The sequence below is a fragment of the Ruditapes philippinarum genome, unplaced genomic scaffold, assembly GCF_026571515.1.
Source record: "Ruditapes philippinarum isolate M1 unplaced genomic scaffold, ASM2657151v2 ctg9283_1_1_1_1, whole genome shotgun sequence".
Classification (NCBI taxonomy): domain Eukaryota; kingdom Metazoa; phylum Mollusca; class Bivalvia; order Venerida; family Veneridae; genus Ruditapes; species Ruditapes philippinarum.
The window spans coordinates 31,626-54,027 of NW_026862235.1; the positions used below are offsets into that span (position 1 = coordinate 31,626).

Genomic DNA, 22,402 nt, shown 5'->3' on the forward strand with positions numbered 1-22,402 from the left:
GATTTTTTTTTCTCAATAGATCAGCTGGAGAACTTAAAATAGAAAGATATGCAAAAAAAACAGTATATACTCAGATGTAAATTGAAAATAGATATAAATCAATTGTTTTTGCTATTTTTTTGCCCCAATTTGGAATGCTTTTCAATCATTATTCTGGAAAAACAGAAGGAGCAAATGAACTAAAATTTTGCACACAAATGATTGGTCTAGACCTACATCAAATGAATCATCAGTCTCCAGTCCCATCATGTATAAAAATCTTAGTGGTGTCCCTTTAATGCTGATACCTGACTCACGTTATTAATGGACTGCTCCAAATTAAAAGTATATTACACCAATTCAGCAAGGTTAGGGTTACCATGGCAATATGGTTAGGGTTACCATGGCTACATGGTTAGGGTTACCATGGCTACATGGATTAGGGTTACCTAGCTACATGGATTAGGGTTACCATGGCTACATGGATTAGGGTAACCAGGGCTACATGGTTAGGGTTACCATGGCTACATGGGTTAGGGTTACCATGGCTACATGGATTAGGGTTACCATGATTACATGGATTAGGGTTACCATGGCTACATGAATTAGGGTTACCATGGCTACATAGATTAGTTTAACCATGTCTACATGGATTAGGGTTACCATGGTTACAATGGCTACATGGGTTACCATGGCTACATGGTTAGGGTTTCCATGGCTATATGGTTAGGGTTACCATGGCTATATGGTTAGGGTTACCATGGCTACATGGTTAGGATTTCCATGGCTACATGGATTAGGGTTTCCATGACTACATCATATATATGTATATGTTATAGAAAGTGTCCTTTGTTTGAAACCAGGGATTAAATTTCCAAGTTAAATATTCGGATACTGCTAATAACGAATTATTACGGTTTACAAAAATGTGTTAACATCTAAAGAATATAAGATTTATTACAATCTTGGCAACGAATTATAAATTGGAGTGTTGTTTTTATTCTTTGACGTCTGAACATAACTTAGATATATTTATGCCCCCATTTTGAAAAAAAGGGGGTATATTGCTTTGCACTTGTCGGTCCGTCGGTCCGTAGACCAAATGGTTTCCGAGTGATAACTAAAGAACCCTTAGGCCTAGGAACTTCAAACTTGGTATGGTGATTGGTCATGACCAGTAGATGACCCCTATTGATTTTGGGGTCAAGGGGTCAAAGGTCAAGGTCACATTGACCTTGAAAGCAAAAACGGTTTCCGATCAATAACTAAAGAACCTTAAGGCCTAGGAACTTCAAACTTGGTATGGTGATTGGTCATGACCAGTAGATGACCCCTATTGATTTTGGGGTCAAGGGGTCAAAGGTCAAGGTCACATTGACCTTGAAAGCAAAAAACGGGTTTCCGATCAATAACTAAAGAACCTTAAGGCCTAGGAACTTCAAACTTGGTATTGGTGATTGGTCATGACCAGTAGATGACCCCTATTGATTTTGGGGTCAAGGGGTAAAAGGTCAAGGTCACATTGACCTTGAAAGCAAAAAAAAAAAAAAAAAAAAAAAAAAAAAAAAAAAAAAAAAAAAAAAAAAAAAAAAAAAAAACGGTTTCCGATCAATAACTAAAGAACCTTAAGGCCTAGGAACTTCAAACTTGGTATGGTGATTGGTCATGACCAGTAGATGGACCCCTATTGATTTTGGGGTCAAGGGGGTCAAAGGTCAAGGTCACATTGACCTTGAAAGCAAAAAAACGGTTTCCGATCAATAACTAAAGAACCTTAAGGCCTAGGAACTTCAAACTTGGGTATGGTGATTGGTCATGACCAGTAGATGACCCTATTGATTTTTGGGGTCAAGGGGTCAAAGGTCAAGGTCACATTGACCTTGAAAGCAAAAAAACGGTTTCCGATCAATAACTAAAGAACCTTAAGGCCTAGGAACTTCAAACTTGGTTATGGTGATTGGTCATGACCAGTAGATGAACCCCTATTGATTTTGGAGTCAAGGGGTCAAAGGTCAAGGTCACATTGACCTTGAAAGCAAAAAAACGGTTTTCCGATCAATAACTAAAGAACCTTAAGCCTAGGAACTTCAAACTTGGTATGGTGATTGGTCATGACCAGTAAGATGACCCCTATTGATTTGGGGTCAAGGGGTCAAAGGTCAAGGTCACATTGACCTTGAAAGCAAAAACGGTTTCCCGATCAATAACTAAAGAACCTTAAGGCCTAGGAACTTCAAACTTGGTATGGTGATTAGTCATGACCAGTAGATGACCCCTATTGATTTTGGGGTCAAGGGGTCAAAGGTCAAGGTCACATTGACCTTTGAAAGCAAAAACGGTTTCCGATCAATAACTAAAGAACCTTAAGGCCTAGGAACTTCAAACTTGGTATGGTGATTGGTCATGATCAGTAGATGACCCCTATTGATTTTGGGGTCAAGGGGGTCAAAGGTCAAGATCAACATTGACCTTGTAGGTAAAAAAACGGTTTTCCGATCAATACTAAAGAACCTTAAGGCTTAGGAACATTAAACTTGGTATGGTGATTGGTCATGATCAGTAAATGACCCCTATTGATTTTGGGGTCAAAAGGTCAAGGTCACATTGACCTTGTACATAAAAACGGTTTCCGATCAATAACTAAAGAACCTTAAGGCCTAGGGAACTTCAAACTTGGTATGGTGATTGGGTCATGATCAGTAGATGACCCGTATAGATTTTGGGTCAAGGGGGTCAAAGGTCAAGGTCACATTGACCTTTTAATTAAAAAACGGTTTCTGATCAATAACAAAAGAACCCTTAGGCTTAGGAACTTCAAACTTGGTATGGTGATTGGTTATGACCAATCAGATTGACCCCTATTGATTTTGGCGTTAAGGGGTCAAAGGTCAAGGTCACAATTGAGCTTGTAGGTAAAAACAGTTTCCGATCAATAATGAAAAGAACCCTTAGGCCTAGGGACTTCAAACTTGAGATGGTGATTGGTCATGATCAGTAGATGACCCCTATTATTTTTGGGGTCTAGGGGTCAAAGGTCAAGGTCACATTGACCTTGTAGGTAAAAATGATTTTCGGATCAATAACTTAAGAACCCTTATGCCTAGGAACTTCAAAACTTGGTATGGTGATTGGTCATGACACCAGCAGATTACTCCTAATGATTTTGGGATCAAGGGGTCAAAGGTCAAGGTCACAATGACCTTGTAAGTAAAAAACGGTTTCTGATCAATAACTCAAGAACGCTTAGGCCTAGGAACTTTTCAAACTTGGTATGGTGATTTGTCATGACCAGCAGATTACTTCCTATTGATTTTGGGATCAAGGGGTCAAAGGTCAAGGTCACAATGACCTTGTAAGTAAAAACGGTTTTCTGATCAATAACTAAAGAACGCTTCGGCCTAGAAACTTCAAACTTGGCATGGTGATTGGTCATTGACCAGCAGATGACCCCTATTGATTTTGGGGTCAAAGGTCAAGGTCACATTGACCTTGTATGTTAAAACGGTTTCCGATCAATAATAAGAGAACCCTTAGGCCTAAGAACTTCAAACTTGGCATGGTGATTGGTCCATGACCAGCAGATGACCCCTATTGATTTTGGGATCAAGGCGGTCAAAGGTCAAGGTCACATTGACCTTGTAGGTAAAAACAGTTTCTGATCAATTTACTAAAAACGCCTAGGCCTAGGAACTTCAAACTTTTGTATGATGATGGTCGTGACCAGCAGATGGACCCCTATTGAGTTTTGGGTCAAGGGGTCAAAGGTCAAGGTCATGACCAGTAGATACTTTATAACCCTTATTAATTGTTTGATCACTGGGTCAGACGTCATGCATAATAACCTTATCACATGACTAATTGGCTGCTGATAGGGGGCATACATGTTTTACAAACATATCTTGTTTTTATTTTATTTGAAAGATGACTTTCGAGTTAGTGAAAACATGTTTATTTTTGTGCTAACTTGGTAAGACACTTAAAAAAGTAAAAAATAATAATGAGACTATTTTAAGAGGAATTTGTTACTTATGATATAATATTAGAGTTGCAGGGAGTAATTGACATGTATTTATTATTATTATTATTTTGTATGATTGATTTTTTGTCTATTTATCTTTATCTATTTCTTTTTCTCATTATAGAAAAGAAAAATGCTTGGCGAAACCAGTTCAACACAAGTGTTACGAGACTTGGAAATATCTTTGCGAACAAATCACATAGAGTAAGGCATAGTAAAAACTGGATGAATGAATAATCAATTTTATTTTATTACTCAGTTAATTAATTAGTTGATGATTAAACTGCTTAAAGGCATTAATCATGTAAAATTAATTTTGCAAATGAACACTGAAAGTACCAATTATTTTTTCGCTCACCTGAGCACAATGTATTACTGTCTGATGTTCATTGTCCATTGTTTTGTTGAGAGCAATAAAGGGCCTGCTTGGACCTCTTTCAGTAGAATGTTATTAACTTAATGTAAATTTAACACACTTACTTTCTACACTTGGATGGGCATAAGGCCATATTGTCACATTAAGGATTGCTTTCCTCATGGTTTCAAACTCTATCAAGAGGTAAGCACTCCTTGCTTATGGCTTGCTGGTTCTGTGAAGAGATTCAAGAATGTTTCTGTTAACTTATATCATCACCTCAGTTCAATAACTGATTAACTCCTATTAAATTTAGAAAAACTTATTCCGTTTCTGCACTAAGGTGACAAATTACCTTCTAACACAATCAATAAAAATAAATTCTGTGTAAACTATTGCTAAAAAAGATGTCACATATATTATATATATTTCAGATGGGTTAGAGAGTTTCTCAGTGAGGAAAACCAGGGTCTGGATATCCTAGTTGACTATCTATCCTTTACTCAGGTTGTAATGAGGTAAGTTCATCTGTTTTTATACAGTATAAGGATCTTACTGCGGCTGCAGGTACCGAAGGAATATGTAGCTCGAGGGTAACTGTTCAGGGCTGTAACAAGGCTCTAAGGTTTTTTTTCTATCACTGAAGTAAACAGTAGATAATCTTGTCCGATATGCAAGAATATGACTGTATCGAATGTATCAATAAAGTAGTGCCAGATCTTCAACCTAACAGTATTTTAACAATATAAAAATAGCATGGTGTGTTCATTTTTAGATCTACATGCATCTGATCATCAATTTCAACCCCATAGGATGTTGAACAAGTTCTACCATGACTTCTTTAAGACTGAAAATCACATTTTGTCCTATGTAGCAGTGAGTTAGCAACAAAATTTTTTATATTGATTACATACATTGAGAATATATTTTTCTTACTGAACTACTTTTTAAATACTTTCTTTTTTTGTATTTTGCAGGAGGGAACAACTTCTTAACAGAGAAAAGAGTTCGAGTCTAGACACAGGGTTGGCTAAGGGGTCCAATCGAAGTTTGAAACGTTCCAATACAATCGGTGCGTCCAGAGGTATCACCAAATATTCACAGAAGTTAAATATGGGCGAGGCGCGGGACGATGTCCATGTCTGTATTATGTGTTTACGTGCAATTATGAATCATCAGGTATGTTGTACGGATAAGATATGATTTATAACTCACTGTATATCACTATTTGTAGAGGTTCATTCTTTATCAAAATATATTTTCCCTGGATGGTTGAGAAAGAGCTTTTTTGTTGATAAATAGATGTTTTATTTTGTTTGACACTTCAATACTTGATACTTAAATGGAAATATCTGAAAATTTTACATTCTCATTGAAACATCTGAAAATTTCACATTTTCAATGAAGAATTTAAATTTTTCTCTAGTAAAATAACAATAACCTTTACTCTGCTGCCGGTAGAATAAAAAAAGATCTTATGCTGCCAGTATAGCTGGGGTGTCTTAAACTTAGATGCAGTCTTGCCAGGAACTAAACTATTTGACTTCTCAGGGTAAGAAGATTCCGTACAGGGACTTGACTGAGGGTTTTTTGACATGACGGGACTGGAAAGGAATTTTTGAGATTAACGTTCTATTGATAAAGGTCTATATCAATATCTTGTGTGCAAAATTTCAGATGATTCGCTCACTTTGTTTTTCTAGAATAATTATTCTCATTGTGAAAAATCACCGAAACTGAAGAACGTTGAAACGCTTTCAGCTCAATCGGACTAAGTCTAGCACAAAATAACAATTTTCAATTTATTTCAGAGTAAATTCTTATTTATCTTTTGCATGTCTTTCTGTATTAAGTGCCACAGCTGATGTATGTAAGAAATTCAAATTAAATGTTTTAAGGCTTTTGGACCTCAGTGGAGTTCCTTAAAACTATGAATGTATTGTTTCCAATATAACTTGTACATATTTTGAGCTGGGTAAAGATTGATTGCTTACCTTACTGTCATTTTATTTTCCAGTATGGTTTTAATCTAGTGATAGCCCACACTCATGCCATTAACTGTATAGCATTAAGTTTGAACCATAGAAGTATGAGGTAAGATTTTCTATCCATTATAAGTATATATCTAAAAACAAAAAAAAACATTACTTATTTGATGTAATGTCCGTTATGTGTTACTATTTTGATGAAGTTATCTTGGGACATGTTTAAATAAAATTTTGAAGATATTAAATCCCTGTTGTTGTTGGACTTTATATACTTAAGTACTTATCTATAAATACATCTGATGGTGTTGGTTTCTGAATTTCTTCTTTGTAATTTAAAATACATTGAAATATCCTGTGAAGAATGATAACAAGTTAGTCATGTATTAATTCCTCTTTTTTTCAGAACAAAAGCGTTGGTACTAGAGCTGCTGGCAGCTGTATGTTTGGTCAGTAGTGGCCATGAAATTATACTCTCCGCTTTCGATAACTTCAAAGAAGTAAGTTTTATTTATTACCTATTATACAAATGAAGACATCTCACAGCTTTTGACCGATTCATTAGTTTAGTAGAACATCTTTCAAGTAAATGAATTAACTATGGGGCTGGAATCTCATCAAGGTCTTAGGATTGTTTCATGTGAGGAAGCTATCTAGCTACATGTAGTTCATAGAGCGTTGATGGTTCTACTCAGGTGCCTGTTTATGCCGTACATAATTGCAAGAAGGGATGCCTAAGGTCCTCCTCTAACTATAAAGCTGGAAAGTCACCATATCGGTGTGTCTTGAAATCCAACAAAACAGCTGTAATTGCAAGGTGAACAAATAAATGTCAGCAATTTGTGATTTGCACATTGAAAGATCCTTAAAGGCTCTTTGTGTAATTGTGGCTTAAGTACATTGTTTGCACCTGTCTTCAAATGATATTGGTTCTTAGAGCCTGTGTGGCTTTTGAGTCTTGCACAAATGAAGCTTAAACTGTCATTGAGAGATTGTTAGTTTAATAGGCCCTATGGTGTTAAATTTAAAAAAAATATTTAAACAGAAAACAGTAAAAATTTGAACCCTTTTCGAAAAATTTTAAACTCCAATAACAAATTTTAATCCAAAAACCAATTGTAAAGAAATTCATTTCTTGATAAATTGTTTGTAGGTATGTGCGGAGAGACATAGATTTGAAACTCTGATGGATTATTTCAAAAACTACGAAGAATTCCATATAGATTTTATGGTAAGTGTACGGTATGTTTTCTATTTGGTCTAACAATAAACCTAGTAACTTTTGTAAACTATGAAATTGAGGTGTGTATGTCCATTGATTGTATGCATAAATAGAAATCCCACAAACTGCTTACTGTTGTGGGTCTGAATCCTGCCAGGGACTTATGGCTTCTTATAAGGAAACTATTAAGCTGAGATCCAGAAGGTCAGTGGTTCTTCTCAGTTACATGCCTGTGCCCTGTCATAACTCACCTGAGGTCTTAACATCCTCCGTGGTCGAGGGGTTAGAGTCGATGACTTCTAACCCAGTTACCTCTCTGGCGTGGGTTCGATGTTCGGGAGATGCTTTGGTAGTTTAGCTCGAAGGAAGGTAGTCTAGTACTGGTGAAACTCTCCAGGAACGATGGTTAGGAAACTACCTGCCTATATGACTGAAATACTGTTGGGAAAAGGCGTAAAATGAAACAAACAAACAAACAAAACCTGAGGTCTTTCTTTACCAGGATAGCTGGAAAATCGCTAGATGGCTTTTACAGTGTGGTTGCGTTTTAAAACTCAACCAGAGTTGATTAAAATAAAAACACTAAATAAATTCATTACTAATACTGTATTAATTATGTTATATATATACATATATATGGCATATTTTATAATGTTTTCAGGTGGCATGTATGCAGTTTGTGAATATTGTGGTACACTCCGTAGAGAACATGAATTTTCGGGTCCATTTACAACATGAATTCTCAATTATTGGTTTGGATGACTATTTAGAGGTTTGTATGTTTGTTATTTCATAAATTATCTTTTATTGAACATTTATATTATATGAAGTTGTCTTATGAAAATTATTCATATTTTGAGAAAATATTTTCAATTTACCTCAAGCTGTATCAAGAACTAAGCTTTCATTAACAGTGTTTGAAACTGATGAATATCCATCTTCTATAAAATTGATTTATAATGATGAATATTCATATTATTTAAAATGTTTGAAAACAAAGAATATTCATAATCTTTACAATTGATTGATGACAATGAATATTCATATTCTTTAAAATTATTTAATAACAATGAATATTCATATTCTTAGAAATTGTTTGATAACAATGAATATTCATATTCTTTAAAGTTGTTTGAAAATGATGAATATCCATATTCTTTAAAATTGATTTATAATGATGAATATTCATATTCTTTACAGTTGTTTGATAATGAATATTCATATTCTTTGAAATTTGTCTATAAATAAACATATATATTTGTACAAAAACGTTACAGAAATTACGGCATACAGAGAGTGATAGGTTATCAGTTCAAGTACATGCGTACCTAGACAACATGATAGATGTAGCAGCCTTGCTGGAAGACTCTGAAACAAAAACTGAAGCGTTAGAAAAAGCTGCTGAATTAGAAGATGAAGTTTCTCGGGTAGGTTGTTTTTCCTATAAAAGTGTATGAAGAAAACAGATGATCCTGAAAAATAAATAATTAATCTTAGTACATTGGCCCCTTAAAGTTAAACAAGTTCATGCAACTTATATTAATCACTTTCGAGACTGCTTCCTGGAAGTAACCAGTACTGGTGTCAAATGAGGAAACATTATCGTGACCCGAGTAGGGGCTCGAACCCAGGTCCCTGGCTTTAGAGGCAGACACCCTAACCACTCTGCCGCTGCTGCCCTCATTATACATTGTATAACATATCAAGGTATAAAACTTTAAACTAATAATATGTTTAGTATGTGATAACAGCGTGGTTTATCAGCTAATACTATATATACTAATACTAATCAGCTATATGTACTATTTTGATGTGTATTTACAGATAAACGAGAAGTTACAAGAGGTGGAGGAAGAGATGATGATGAAGACGATAGAATTAGAGAAACAACTATCTGATGCTAACACTGAAATAGATGATCTTAAGGTATATTACCTTTTACTTGTCTTTACTGGAAACAAAGATATATATTGTTTGCCTAATATAATCAACAGTTAAGATATTGTATCTACTGTAAAGATATCTCATTTACCATAAAGATATTTCATTACTATAAAGATTTAATAATAATCTTATCTACTGAAGATATCGCATAACTATGAAGATATCTCATTACTATGAAGATATCTCATGAAATATAAAGATATATCATTAAACATAAATATATCTTGTTCACTTTAAAGATATCTTATTAACAGTAAAGATATCTTTTCAATTATAAAGATAACCCATTTACTACAAAGATATCTTATTTACTATAAAGATATATTATTATGCCCCCATTTTGAAAAAAAGGGGGTATATTGCTTTGCACTTGTCGGTCCGTCGGTCCGTAGACCAAATGGTTTCCGAGTGATAACTAAAGAACCCTTAGGCCTAGGAACATTAAACTTGGTATGGTGATTGGTCATGACCAGTAGATGACCCCTATTGATTTTGGGGTCAAGGGGTCAAAGGTCAAGGTCACATTGACCTTGAAAGCAAAAACGGTTTCCGATCAATAACTAAAGAACGTTAAGGCCTAGGAACTTCAAACTTGGTATGGTGATTGGTCATGACCAGTAGATGACCCCTATTGATTTTGGGGTCAAGGGGTCAAAGGTCAAGGTCACATTGACTTGAAAGCAAAAAACGGTTTCCCGATCAATAACTAAAGAAGCCTTAAGGCCTAGGAACTTCAAAAACTTGGTATGGTGATTGGTCATGACCAGTAGATGACCCCTATTGATTTTGGAGTCAAGGGGTCAAAGGTCAAGGTCACATTGACCTTGAAAGCAAAAAACAGTTTCCGATCAATAACTAAAGAACCTTAAGGCCTAGGAACTTCAAACTTGGTATGGTGATTGGTCATGATCAGTAGATGACCCCTATTGATTTTGGGGTCAAGGGGTCAAAGGTCAAGGTCACATTGACCTTGTAGGTAAAAACGGTTTCCGATCAATACCTAAAGAACCTTAAGGCTTAGGAACATTAAACTTGGTATTGTGATTGGTCATGATCAGTAGATGACCCCTATTGATTTTGGGGTCAAGGGGTCAAAGGTCAAGGTCACTTTGACCTTGTACGTAAAAACGGTTTCCGATCAATAACTAAAGAACCTTAAGGCCTAGGAACTTCAAACTTGGTATGGTGATTGGTCATGATCAGTAGATGACCCGTATAGATTTTGGGGTCAAGGGGTCAAAGGTCAAGGTCACATTGACCTTTTAATTAAAAACGGTTTCTGATCAATAACAAAAGAACCCTTAGGCCTAGGAACTTCAAACTTGGTATGGTGATTGGTTATGACCAATCAGATGACCCCTATTGATTTTGGCGTTAAGGGGTCAAAGTTCAAGGTCACATTGACCTTGTAGGTAAAAACGGTTTCCGATCAATAATGAAAGAACCCTTAGGCCTAGGGACCCTTCAAACTTGAGATGGTGATTGGTCATGATCAGTAGATGACCCCTATTGATTTTTGGGGTCTAGGGGTCAAAGGTCAAGGTCACATTGTCCTTGTAGGTAAAAAATGCTTTCGGATCAATAACTTAAGAACCCTTTGCCCTAGGAACTTCAAACTTGGTATGGTGATTGGTCATGACCAGCAGATGACCTATTGATTTTGGGGTCAAGGGGTCAAAGGTCAAGGTCACATTGACCTTGTAGGTAAAAAACGGTTTCCGATCAATTAACTAAAATCGCTTAGGCCTAGGAACTTCAAACTTTGTGTGATGATTGGTCATGACCAGCAGATGACCCCTATTGAGTTTTAGGTGAAGGGGTCAAAGGTCAAGGTCACATTGACCTTTTAAGTAAAAACGGTTTTCTGATCAATAACTCAAGAACGCTTAGGCCTAGGAACTTCAAACTTGGTATGGTGATTTGTCATGACCAGCAGATTACTCCTATTGATTTTTGGGATCAAGGGGTCAAAGGTCAAGGTCACAATGACCTTGTAAGTAAAAACGGTTTCTGATCAATAACTAAAGAACGCTTCGGCCTAGAAACTTCAAACTTGGCATGGTGATTGGTCATGACCAGCAGATGACCCCTATTGATTTTGGGGTCAAAGGTCAAGGTCACATTGACCTTTTGTATGTTAAAACGGTTTGCCGATCAATAATAAGAGAACCCTTAGGCCTAAGAACTTCAAAACTTGGCATGGTGATTGGTCATGACCAGCAGATGACCCCTATTGATTTTGGGGTCAAGGGTCAAAGGTCAAGGTCACATTGACCTTGTAGGTAAAAACGGTTTCTGATCAATTTACTAAACACGCCTAGGCCTAGGAACTTCAAACTTTGTATGATGATTGGTCGTGACCAGCAGATGACCCCTATTGAGTTTTGGGTCAAGGGGTCAAAGGTCAAGGTCATGACCAGTAGATACTTTATAACCCTTATTAATTGTTTGATCACTGGGTCAGACGTCATGCATAATAACCTTATCACATGACTAATTGGCTGCTGATAGGGGGCATACATGTTTTACAAACATATCTTGTTTACAATAGAAATATCAGTTGAAATCCAATTTTTGAAATTCTGATTTGACTTAAAAGTACAACTATGCATGTATATGAGAACAAGTAACATTAAAATTTGTTGAATTGGGAAATCCCTTTGCTATTCATGTGTTTGTAATAGACTGAATGAAGAAATGTTTGTTTCACAAATTGTAGGAGAATTTACGTCAGAATGAGGCTGAGAACACAGCGTTACGTGAAGCCATCAATGAGAAGGACGCGGAATCTCAGAAACATCTTTCCACTCTAGATGCTAAACTACAGGAATTAGAAAATCTTAAGAAAAATATTGGTATGCATATTTGTTCATATTTTCATATTTGATATAATATTAGATTTTATATACAGTTACCAGGGTTTTCATTATTACCAGATTGGTGATCCATAATTGATTGAAATGGTGTTAAAATCTGTTGTAATTTCAGTCTGTAGATAAGACGATCCCCCCTCGACCCTTTGTGAAATAGGTTGTTTTTGTTAGCACATTGTTGACTCTGATACAAATGAAAACCTTGGTTATGGTAGAATAAAATGTTATTGAAATCTGCATGATTTACTTTTGATCAAGTGAAAGGACAATATGATTTTGAATGTGAAGCCAAGTGTTTCATGCCGATTACAATTTGCTTAGCTTAGTAGGGATAGCATCAGATTTGCAATCCAGGGGCGGCTTGTCCAGTCCTTGAGTGAAGTGAAATTTCTCGGTTGGTGCCAATTGATCTTGGACATTGAGTCTAATGGACATTTCTGTCACTCCTGGTTTATAAATTATGTAAGTAGTTGGTCACTTTTGGAGAAATTGGTAATTACTGGTTAATTATCCAGGAAAGCTAGTCAGGTTTATCAGCCGCTGAGATATAACCAAAAAGTGTTAAATGGCTTAAAAACCCAGCAAACAATTAAGCCTCACCTGTGCTGAATATGTTGTCTAGTCAAAGTCATTGATGTAAATGTTTGTAAGGCATATTTATTGTGAATGTATTGAGTAATACTTTGAATTCTATAAATGAGATAAAGTGCTCCATAATAGGTCAGATTTAAATATTTCTTTTAAATTTGGGTAAGTTTTCTTCTATATTTTGTAATGAAATTGTTTATTTGATGCTGTTTTATTTTTGTTTTATTTTTATCTCAGGCTCAGGTGTTGGCGCAGCTGGTGCATCAGGAGCAGCCGGGGCAGTGCCCCCTCCGCCCCCACCCCTGCTCCAGTGATGGCTCCCCCACCCCCTCCACCACCACCCGCACCACCAGCACCTGGTGTCGGAGCACCACCTCCTCCTCCTCCAGCCCCAGGGGCACCAGGAGCACCAAGTGGTATGTCATTTGTTTATATATATTTACTTCTTGATATCATTTCTTTTTGTTTTGAAGTTATGAGCAGTTATATATAAGCAAGAATAACTATTTAGGTTTTATTTGTTCATTAATTGACTAAGATTTTAGATATAATATTGTGTTTTGGTACCTTCATTGATGGACATTTTTTGTCACCTTCATTTAACTTTTTTTTGGTAGGAGTTTCTAGTTGGTATATTTAAAGGTCGAGGCCACTGATGCTAAAAATAGAAAGATTTTCCTTCTTTTTATTATTACAGGAACATGTTGTAAGCTTTGTTAAAGAAATACTGAGTGCCCATTTATTAAATACTGGTATAATTGTTTATATTTGATTTTTTACGATTGTAACTCTTTTTTTTCAGCAATGACTATAAAGAAGAAGATTCAGACCAAGTACCGTTTACCTGTGTTAAATTGGACCCCACTTAAACCTCAGCAAGTTAAAGGCACAGTGTTTGCTGATCTTGATGATGAAAAATTATACAGGGTGAGACTGAAATTTTATCATAACCATAGCAAAGATTGCCATTGTCTAAATCTTAAAACGTCATTTTAGGCTTTACCTTTCAACATTTTTATATTGTATGTTTATGTCGTTACAAACATTACATACTTTTTAGGGGGGGTTTCTAAATGATAAAAAGGCTATGGAAATGATTATTTTAAGATACTCGCTAGCTATTGAATAAAGACATCAGGAAAATGTTAAATCTACATTAAGGCATCATTTAGGAATGTTCATATCCTCAAAAACTTACACAGTAACTAATGAATACAGACTTTATCTATGTTAATGAAATGAGGCGGGAAACTTCATAACATTTTCATTTTAAAAATATGCCAACCTTGAAAACAAGCCATCTTTGAAAATTGCTAATCTTTACCAAAATTCAAAAAAGCCACAGCTTATTATTGGTTTTTTAGGATATTTGATAAGAAGAAATAAAAACAGACCTGTTAAGAAATTTATTAAGATTCAAGTATACACTTATATGCTTCTGTGATAACAATAGATTTATGCAGACAAGTATATAATAAAATTTTACTTTGAAACAATAGTATGTAAATGTAACATTGTTGTGAGTGATCTGAGTAATAAAAAATATCAAAGTTCAATTGTTGATGGCCTACTGACATTTGGTAAGGCTTCTGTAGGAAATAGAAATACATGTTTATAGACTTTCTCACTTTGTTTAAGAAATGTATTGTTTTTGTTAACGTGTCACTTCTTATTGTGACAGGTTGCATTAGTACATATGAAATGTAATGTATTCTTTCAAGTAATTCATTTTAGTTCATCATTTGCTCCTCTTAGCTGCAAGGTTGAACCCCTCTAGAAACCATTACTTTCCTGTATATAAAGATATCCAACGTGAAACTGCTTGGTTAGCTTAATAAGTAGAGAGTGTTGGACTGTGAATTGACTGACCCGGGTAGACGATGTTGGTGCCCTAAAACAAACAAAATAAAACTGTTTATTGGATATTTGATGGACAGGTTCAGATAATTATGAAATTAGCTGTAAGATTTTTTAATTGAATAATACATTAACATATAAATCGAAGTGCCCCCCACCCCTCTCCAAAAAAAAAACAACAAAACCAAACAACAATAAAAAACTGAGGATTTAATATTGAAATATTTTCTTTCTATTCAGGTGATAGATTTCAATGGTTTTGAGGAGACGTTCAAGCTTGGCGTGTTAGGTGGACTGAAAGGTGGTGATAGTACACCCAAGACTCTGAAGAAAAAGAAAGAGAGTATTACCTTGTTAGAACCTAATAGAGTCAGAAATGTTGGTGAGTTGGTTGCTGTAGTAACGTCTTTTTAGGTTTTTACACTTTTTCACTTTATTTAGGCATAGAGAGAAGGCCCTGTACTTTAAGCAGTCATCTGGTTAGCTTAATAGGTAGAGCGTTGGGTTGTGAGTTTGGAGACCTGGGTTCGATTCCTGGACAGTGCAGGTCACTTTTGTTGTGATTGATCATGAAATTCTGTCTACAGTCATTCGCACTGTACCTCTGCTCTTGCATGTACAGAAGTAATCAGTTCCTTGTGAAAGTGAAGGCAATTAGTACTGGTAAACTACTTTACAGTCAGCCCAGGAATGATGTGGTGGCTGAACTCTGCAAAAGAAAAGATTTCATTCTGTTAGGGATTATCATTGTTTATTGTAAATATTCGTACATATTTTATTTTGTGTGCTAGAACAAATTTTCATTACTGCTGTTTTATGTGAATTCTTTCAGATAATTATGAAATTAGCTGTAAGATTTTTTAATTGAATAATACATTAACATATAAATCGAAGTTTGCCAATGAAAAGGTCGGTGGTTTTACCCATTTTTGAGTGTGTAGAAATTTCACAGTTTTTGATATTTTTCTTATAGCTATTACAAGAAGAAAGATAGAGCTTAGCAACGATGAAATAATGAGAGCTATAATAAAGTAAGTTATTATCCTCAGTGGGTTTTTTTTCTCACTCATTTGGAAAGAGGCCTTAGACTCTTGATTTTGCGAAGAATTATTGCTAAAATTGCTAATTTGGGAAGTTAGAAAACTGGTGTAAGTTCACATTTTTGGGAAAATTGCATAATTTAAAAAAAAAAAACTAGTTTGAAGAGGTCTCTTACAGGCGTCTGTTACATAAGGTGAGAAATCACTGATCCATTATTATGTAAAGTCAACATTATTAACACTTTGTGTCATCAGATTATGGTGTACCGTTAAATTCCTAATAAACGCCCCTCCCCTAATAAAGCCCCCCCCCAGGTACATAATATTATTCAAATCATTCAGAATCCATTTTATTTTATAGTAAACACAAATATATATAATATGAACTATAAAACCTTTATACTTTTTAATGTTATTACCAACACTTGCTAACACTAAATGTATTTACAGTGATTTTTTGATTTAGGAAAAATGTATTTTAATAATAGCCCCCCTTTTGGAAAATGTTTAGCCCCCGGGGGCGTTTAATAGGAATTTTACGGTATTTCCACGTGGCAGGTGTACACTTTGGTCAAAGCTGACCTTTTTTAGTCAAACGCCTTAACAAACAAAGTTTATAGCTAAAAATATTTCAAATCTGCATGTGTCATAGTGAAAAAAGACCAACATTTCAGTCATTCATATATTACTTGAATGATTATATTTTAAGATGTAAAAATGTTTTATTTATTTGTATTACAGTATAGATTTGAAGGTTCTTTCCATAGATATTGTTGATATTCTTCAAACAGTCCTACCTAATGAACAAGAGGTAAGTATCACTAAAATATATACATTTCCAACTTAATTTATTAAAGGAGCTCGACTGAAGTCAAAAAGCCTAAAAACATCAAATATGAAATATTCACTAAAAGCAAGGGAAGCTTTTTTGGAGCTTTTTAGTGTGATTGTCGAAAAGCATTACAATGCTTTTATATTTGGGTCATGTTGCACTAGGAAATTAATTATTATGTTGGGGTACTGGTAATGATCTGAAAATTTGTTTTTCATTGCAATTTGTACTGGAACTTAATACAGCAAACTTGCCTTGTTAGGTAATTGTCCATCAAACTTTACCTGAAATACTGTAGCATAGCCATAAAATTATTCTTCCATTAATAATCTGCTTGAATATTGATATTTTGCTTCTCTGCTTGAATATTGATATTTTGCTTCTCTGCTTGAATATTGATATTTTGCTTCATTATTAATTTTTTGCTACAATATTAAATATTTTGCTTCATTATTGATATTTTGCTTGAATATTGTTTTCAGATTAAAGCATTCAAGCTATATGAGAAGGACAGGAAACCTATAGATATGTTATCAGATGAGGACAAGTTTATGTGGCAGGTAAGCTTGTTAAAATAATGTTTATACAATTTTTAGCTGTACATGGCCAAGTGGTTATGGTTTTGGTCTTCAAGCCACTTTTCCCTCACTGATGTAGGTCTCACTCTCAATCACATGAGGCACTTTGGATTCTTTCATGTGAGGAAGCTATCTAGCTAGCTTAGGGAGCAAACATTGATGGTTCTACTAAGGTGCGTGTGCTTGTATGAAATAATGTAGGGAAGGGTACCTTTGTCTTCCTTCACCAATATAGCTTGAAAATGGCCATTAATTTTGACATTTACTGTTTTGATATCAAGCCCCAACAATAAAAGAAAAGATTTAGTTTGGCTATTATATTGATATAATAGGGAGAGAAGTCTTTCTAACGTGGGTATCAACATTACACTGTGGAATATATCATTTTAACATTCTATATTTAAACCTAACTTTTTATATTTTGCATTGACACAAAGTACTAGTTAACCATTATTTCCCCTTTTTTGGACACATGTTTTCTTTGGAGAAAATTATACCCCTTTTCCTCTTGTAAATATCAAAAAGTTTTGATTTTCTTGTCTTTCGCTGTGGTGGACTGGAATCCCTTTAAGGGTTGATTAGGAATTATATAAGGTGTAAAGAAGAAATTTCGGGAAGGGTTTTTTTAGTGCATGGAGACACCCAAGTTTTTTTTTCCAAAAACAGGGGGGCAGTTTAAAAAAGTTTCCAAAGATTAAGCATTTTTTGTTGAAAAAAACCAATTTAAGTAACATCCACTCAAGTCCCCCCATTTAAAACCTATTTAAGCCTAAAACAAGTCAACCAACTGACCCCTTTAAAAAAATGAAAGGTTTGTATTTATTTTCCAAAATATTTTTTTTTTTTCATTTGTAAATATTTTCCCAAAATATTTTTGTTTAATCATTTCTTTATTACCCAAACATAAGTTTAATTTGTTTTTTGTCTTTATTTTCCAGACATATTTTTATGTTTTATCATTTTCCATCATTTAGATGAAAGCGGAAAGCGAAAAACTGTAACAGGAGACCAAAAGTGGAAAGCTTTTGAAAAATCTAAAAATAGTAGCTTTTTTAATGGACTTAATGGACCTTCAACATTAAATCATTAGAAAAAGATATTCCTTGTTATGCAAAATTTTTGGTCTCTTTTTACTGAATACTTTAAGATGACTGTGACATTTATTTTTCAGCAAATCAATGCGTGTATAGCTGCCTCTATGTCTTTAAGGAACTCACAGAAAGTCAGAAAACTTCTAGAGGTATGAACATGATATCCCTATTTCTTGTTAAACTAAGATTTTTTTTTGTGAAATATCACCATAATGGTTTTAGCTTGAAAAAAACAAACACAAATAATGTGGTTGTCTTTATTTGAAAATGTTGGTAGATATCACCCATCCAGTGAGAGTTCACAATAAAATTAAATCTAAAACAATATTTAGAGAGGATAAATGATAGAAACCAGACTGTTTTCAGTAAATTAAAAAAATAAATTCATTTATATACTCTTACAAAATAGATAATGACAGGCATCGAAAAACATTTTCAGAGTCACTTATCCTGCAGGATGAGTAGCTTCTAAATTCAATGTGCAGGCAACATTTTTCTACTCGTCCTGCGTCAAGTTCTCTTAAATTCTACTCGTAATTACGAGCAGACAAGTGGAATTGTCAGTCTCTGATTACTCGATGTTAAACATTAGATGATGTATTGGTACTGGTAATTAATTAACGATTGTTTTTAGTTAAAATGCAAATTGTATATGTTTTTTGTTTACAGATTATTTTAGCATTCGGAAATTATATGAACAGTTCAAAGAGAGGAGCTGTATATGGTTTTAAACTGCAGAGTTTAGATATGGTAACTATGATATAAATTCTATTATAAGATATGGTTTAAATTGCATAATTTATATAATTAAAGTGTTAATTGCATGATATTTATCAGTTCACTGGGCTTCTGTCATCTTTTGGATAATGTTGCTGAAAGCCAATTATTTGCTTCTTATCACTGTGGGTTCGAATTCCTATATGGGCTGTAGATTCTTTCATGTGAGTAAGTTAAGCAGCTGGCTTACGGGAAGGTTGGTTGTTTTTTCTCAGGTGCCCACTTTTGTCTGAAATGCACCTGAGGTCTTCCTCCATCAGTAAAGCTGGAAAGTGCGACGTAAAACCCAACCAGAAAAAAGAAAAGAAAACGGGCCCATGGGGTTAGAAAAGTCTAAGAAAATTGGAAAGTTGCCATAATACCTGCATTGAACTATTTCATGTGATTACAATTTATAAATAAATAAAATTAAAAAAAAAAAAACCAAAAAAACAACCGAAAAACATTAAATTTTGGGAAAGTTAAAAGTTATTTTAGGAGTTTGTTTTTTACACAAGACTGAAGAAATCAGATATAATCTTCTCGAAAAAGCTATATTCAGCTTCTTTAATGTATTATTAAAAAGTTTTATCTATTACAGTTATTGGATACTAAAACAGCAGACAAGAAACTGACCTTGATGCATTTCCTGGTAGATACCGTGCAGGAAAAATTCCCAGAGATTCTTAACTTCGAGTCTGAACTGAGATTTATAGAAAAGGCTGCTTTAGGTAATACTTTTTGTCTTTTTTTGACATTTAGGAAAAATTCAAGGCACATTATGCCTCAGAAACAAATGATTTTTTCCTTCTTTAGATAGAAGGGGTAAAGGTAAGTTTCATGACGTTTGAAAATGGTTTTAGAACATGTTTAGATGTTTATCATCATAGGAAAGCAGTGCTGAATGTAAAATTATTTGTAAACAAATTAGTATCTTGACTTTGATACAAAATTGTTTATCAATATAACTGTGGTCTGTAATAATTTCCAAAAGGCAACCAAACAAAAGATGGTTCAGATAATTGACCAATGAATATTTTGTTGTAAACTATAACAGGACTCCAATGGCAAAATAGAAATAAAAGCATTTGTGGACATAATGGGCCTTTAACACACTTGAGTAGTGATCCAAGTATCCCAAACTGTGTGGGTTCAAACCCTGTCAATGGAAAGCTGTTGTTTCTTTAAGCAAGAAACATTGCATTCATTGCTCAGAATGGGTTGGTTCCACGAATATTTTGTGAGTTTGTTTATAAGCTATTTTGTTCCCTACACAATTAGACTTAAGATAAATTCTGTATAAAGTAAAACATTTTTTTTTTGTTCAAAGTTTGATATTTTCAAGCTTTAAAATCTCGTCTTATCTTAAGTTTTTGATGGAGATATTTGCTATTTGTAATGTTTTATAACAGTTTTCTTGTATTTATTTTTCTTTAAGTTTCGATGGAAAACATCACCACAGATGTACATGAGCTTGAGAAAGGTATGGAGTTAACAAAGAGAGAGTACGACCTGCGGCGATCTTCTAGAGACCAGCCGCACATTCTCAAAGATTTCCTCGCTAACTCCGAGGAGAAACTACGCAAATTACTGAGTGATGTGAAAACGGCACAAGATTCGTATAAAAGGGTCGTGGAATATTTCGGAGAAAATCCCAGAAGTGTTTCACCTTCCACATTCTTTGCACAATTTGTGAGATTTGTGAACGCATTCAGGGTAAGCTTTGATGTTTTTTTGGGGAAGGCCAAAAAATACTGATGTTTGTATTTGAATATTAGGTTTGCCATATTTGAATATGTTGAAACACTTGATTTTTTAGCATGTCTGTTTCGAAGAAATAGTCAAGCTAATATGATTACTGCTTCGATGTTGTTGTGCTAAAACTTTAATGTAGCCCATTATTCAAACATTTCAAAAGTTGTCAACAATTATCATGTCATGACAGTTAAATATCATAATAAATCTGTCATTTCTGGAAAGTTATTTTTCACAATTGTCAGTATTCAATAATTTTTAACTGTTTATAATTGGAAATTTAGTATATAGCGATAAAGGGTTCTCATGAGTGATTGTAAATAATGTAATGTCCAAGATTTTGAAAAAATAACATTCTTGAAATAACCAGTATTGGCTGATGTTAAATTTGTTTGGTGGAAAAGCATAATGTAAGACTACCTTTATGCGCCTTGAATGGTTTGAATACACATTTGAAAACATGTGATGTACTCTGATTAATGTATATTTGTATTTACATTAACAGCAAGCATTGTTGGACAATGAGAAGAGAAGAAGGCAAGAGACAGCTGCCTATGGTCACAATGAAATGCCAATGGTTAATAACAAGAAAGATAAAAAGGTGGTTCAGGTAATAAGGGCTATTTTGGCATATTTTGACTACTTTTTGGTAATTTATGTGCATTGTAAGTGTCATCTGCAATGTGTAAATAGCGTACTCACCTCACAATATTTTACTTTTAAATACATTTTCAAAATGTTTATGAAAATTACCATGAATCTGATGGCATATTGCTTTAAAAGAATTTTCTTATACAAGCAAACTAAGTGATCCCTAGGGCAGGGTCATTTTTGACCCCAGGGACATGATTTAAAATACTTTTGTATATGGCCACTAGGTGATTCTGCTTGCCAAATATGTAAAGCATTGTACTTTATGAGAAATATATTATCAAGACATTTTTACCATTTAATTCTATGTAAACTAAGACTAAGAGACCCCTAAGGTTGGATCAATTTTGACCCAAGTGACATGATTTATAAACATTTTTACTGTTCTATATTAGGAGGCAATGGTGACGGAGTTAAAGCAGAGGAACCGTAACATCAAGGAGAAGAAATTATTAAACAAGGATGAAGTTTATCATGGTGCTTTAGAGGATATCTTATTAGGTAAGCTGTGCTGTGATTACTTGGTTTGAACCTCCCCCCTCCCCCCACCAGTTTAGAACAAGGCCAGTCTGCACATCTGTGCATCAATTTAAAATTTTCATCTTGATATCCCCCAAAATTAAAAGTAGACTGTCCCAGTTGATTGAAGCTCTGTAAGTCCAGTAAGAATTTCAGCAGGTAAATGGTTAACAATATTAAATTAATTAATTAGAAATTTTCATTCTTGAATCCGTCAAGAAAAGAAGGCCAACACATTGTAGTTATAAAACTTACATAAAAGAAGGAAATCCCTATAAAATGTTAAACTTATTTTAAAGACCAATACATGAGCTGATTGTTACAAGAAACTTTTTTGGAACTTGAACAAGTCTGGCCCT

General features: G+C 34.4%; 1 protein-coding gene across 1 annotated transcript in view; it reads left to right on the forward strand.

Moving 5' to 3' along the window:
- LOC132718345 (formin-like protein) overlaps nt 1-22,402 on the forward strand; it is a gene marked incomplete at its 5' end in the record, with an annotated part of 45,014 nt that overhangs the window by 15,494 nt on the left and 7,118 nt on the right. Inside the window, 23 exon segments of the mRNA XM_060702044.1 lie at nt 4,122-4,201; nt 4,787-4,870; nt 5,330-5,531; nt 6,370-6,446; nt 6,744-6,837; nt 7,491-7,568; nt 8,221-8,331; nt 8,837-8,986; nt 9,384-9,485; nt 12,223-12,358; nt 13,202-13,264; nt 13,267-13,380; nt 13,767-13,891; nt 15,062-15,203; nt 15,795-15,852; nt 16,603-16,672; nt 17,176-17,253; nt 18,443-18,511; nt 19,032-19,112; nt 19,720-19,849; nt 20,557-20,834; nt 21,379-21,483; nt 21,920-22,025. Of these exon segments, the coding sequence (XP_060558027.1) occupies nt 4,122-4,201; nt 4,787-4,870; nt 5,330-5,531; nt 6,370-6,446; nt 6,744-6,837; nt 7,491-7,568; nt 8,221-8,331; nt 8,837-8,986; nt 9,384-9,485; nt 12,223-12,358; nt 13,202-13,264; nt 13,267-13,380; nt 13,767-13,891; nt 15,062-15,203; nt 15,795-15,852; nt 16,603-16,672; nt 17,176-17,253; nt 18,443-18,511; nt 19,032-19,112; nt 19,720-19,849; nt 20,557-20,834; nt 21,379-21,483; nt 21,920-22,025 (2,533 nt within the window).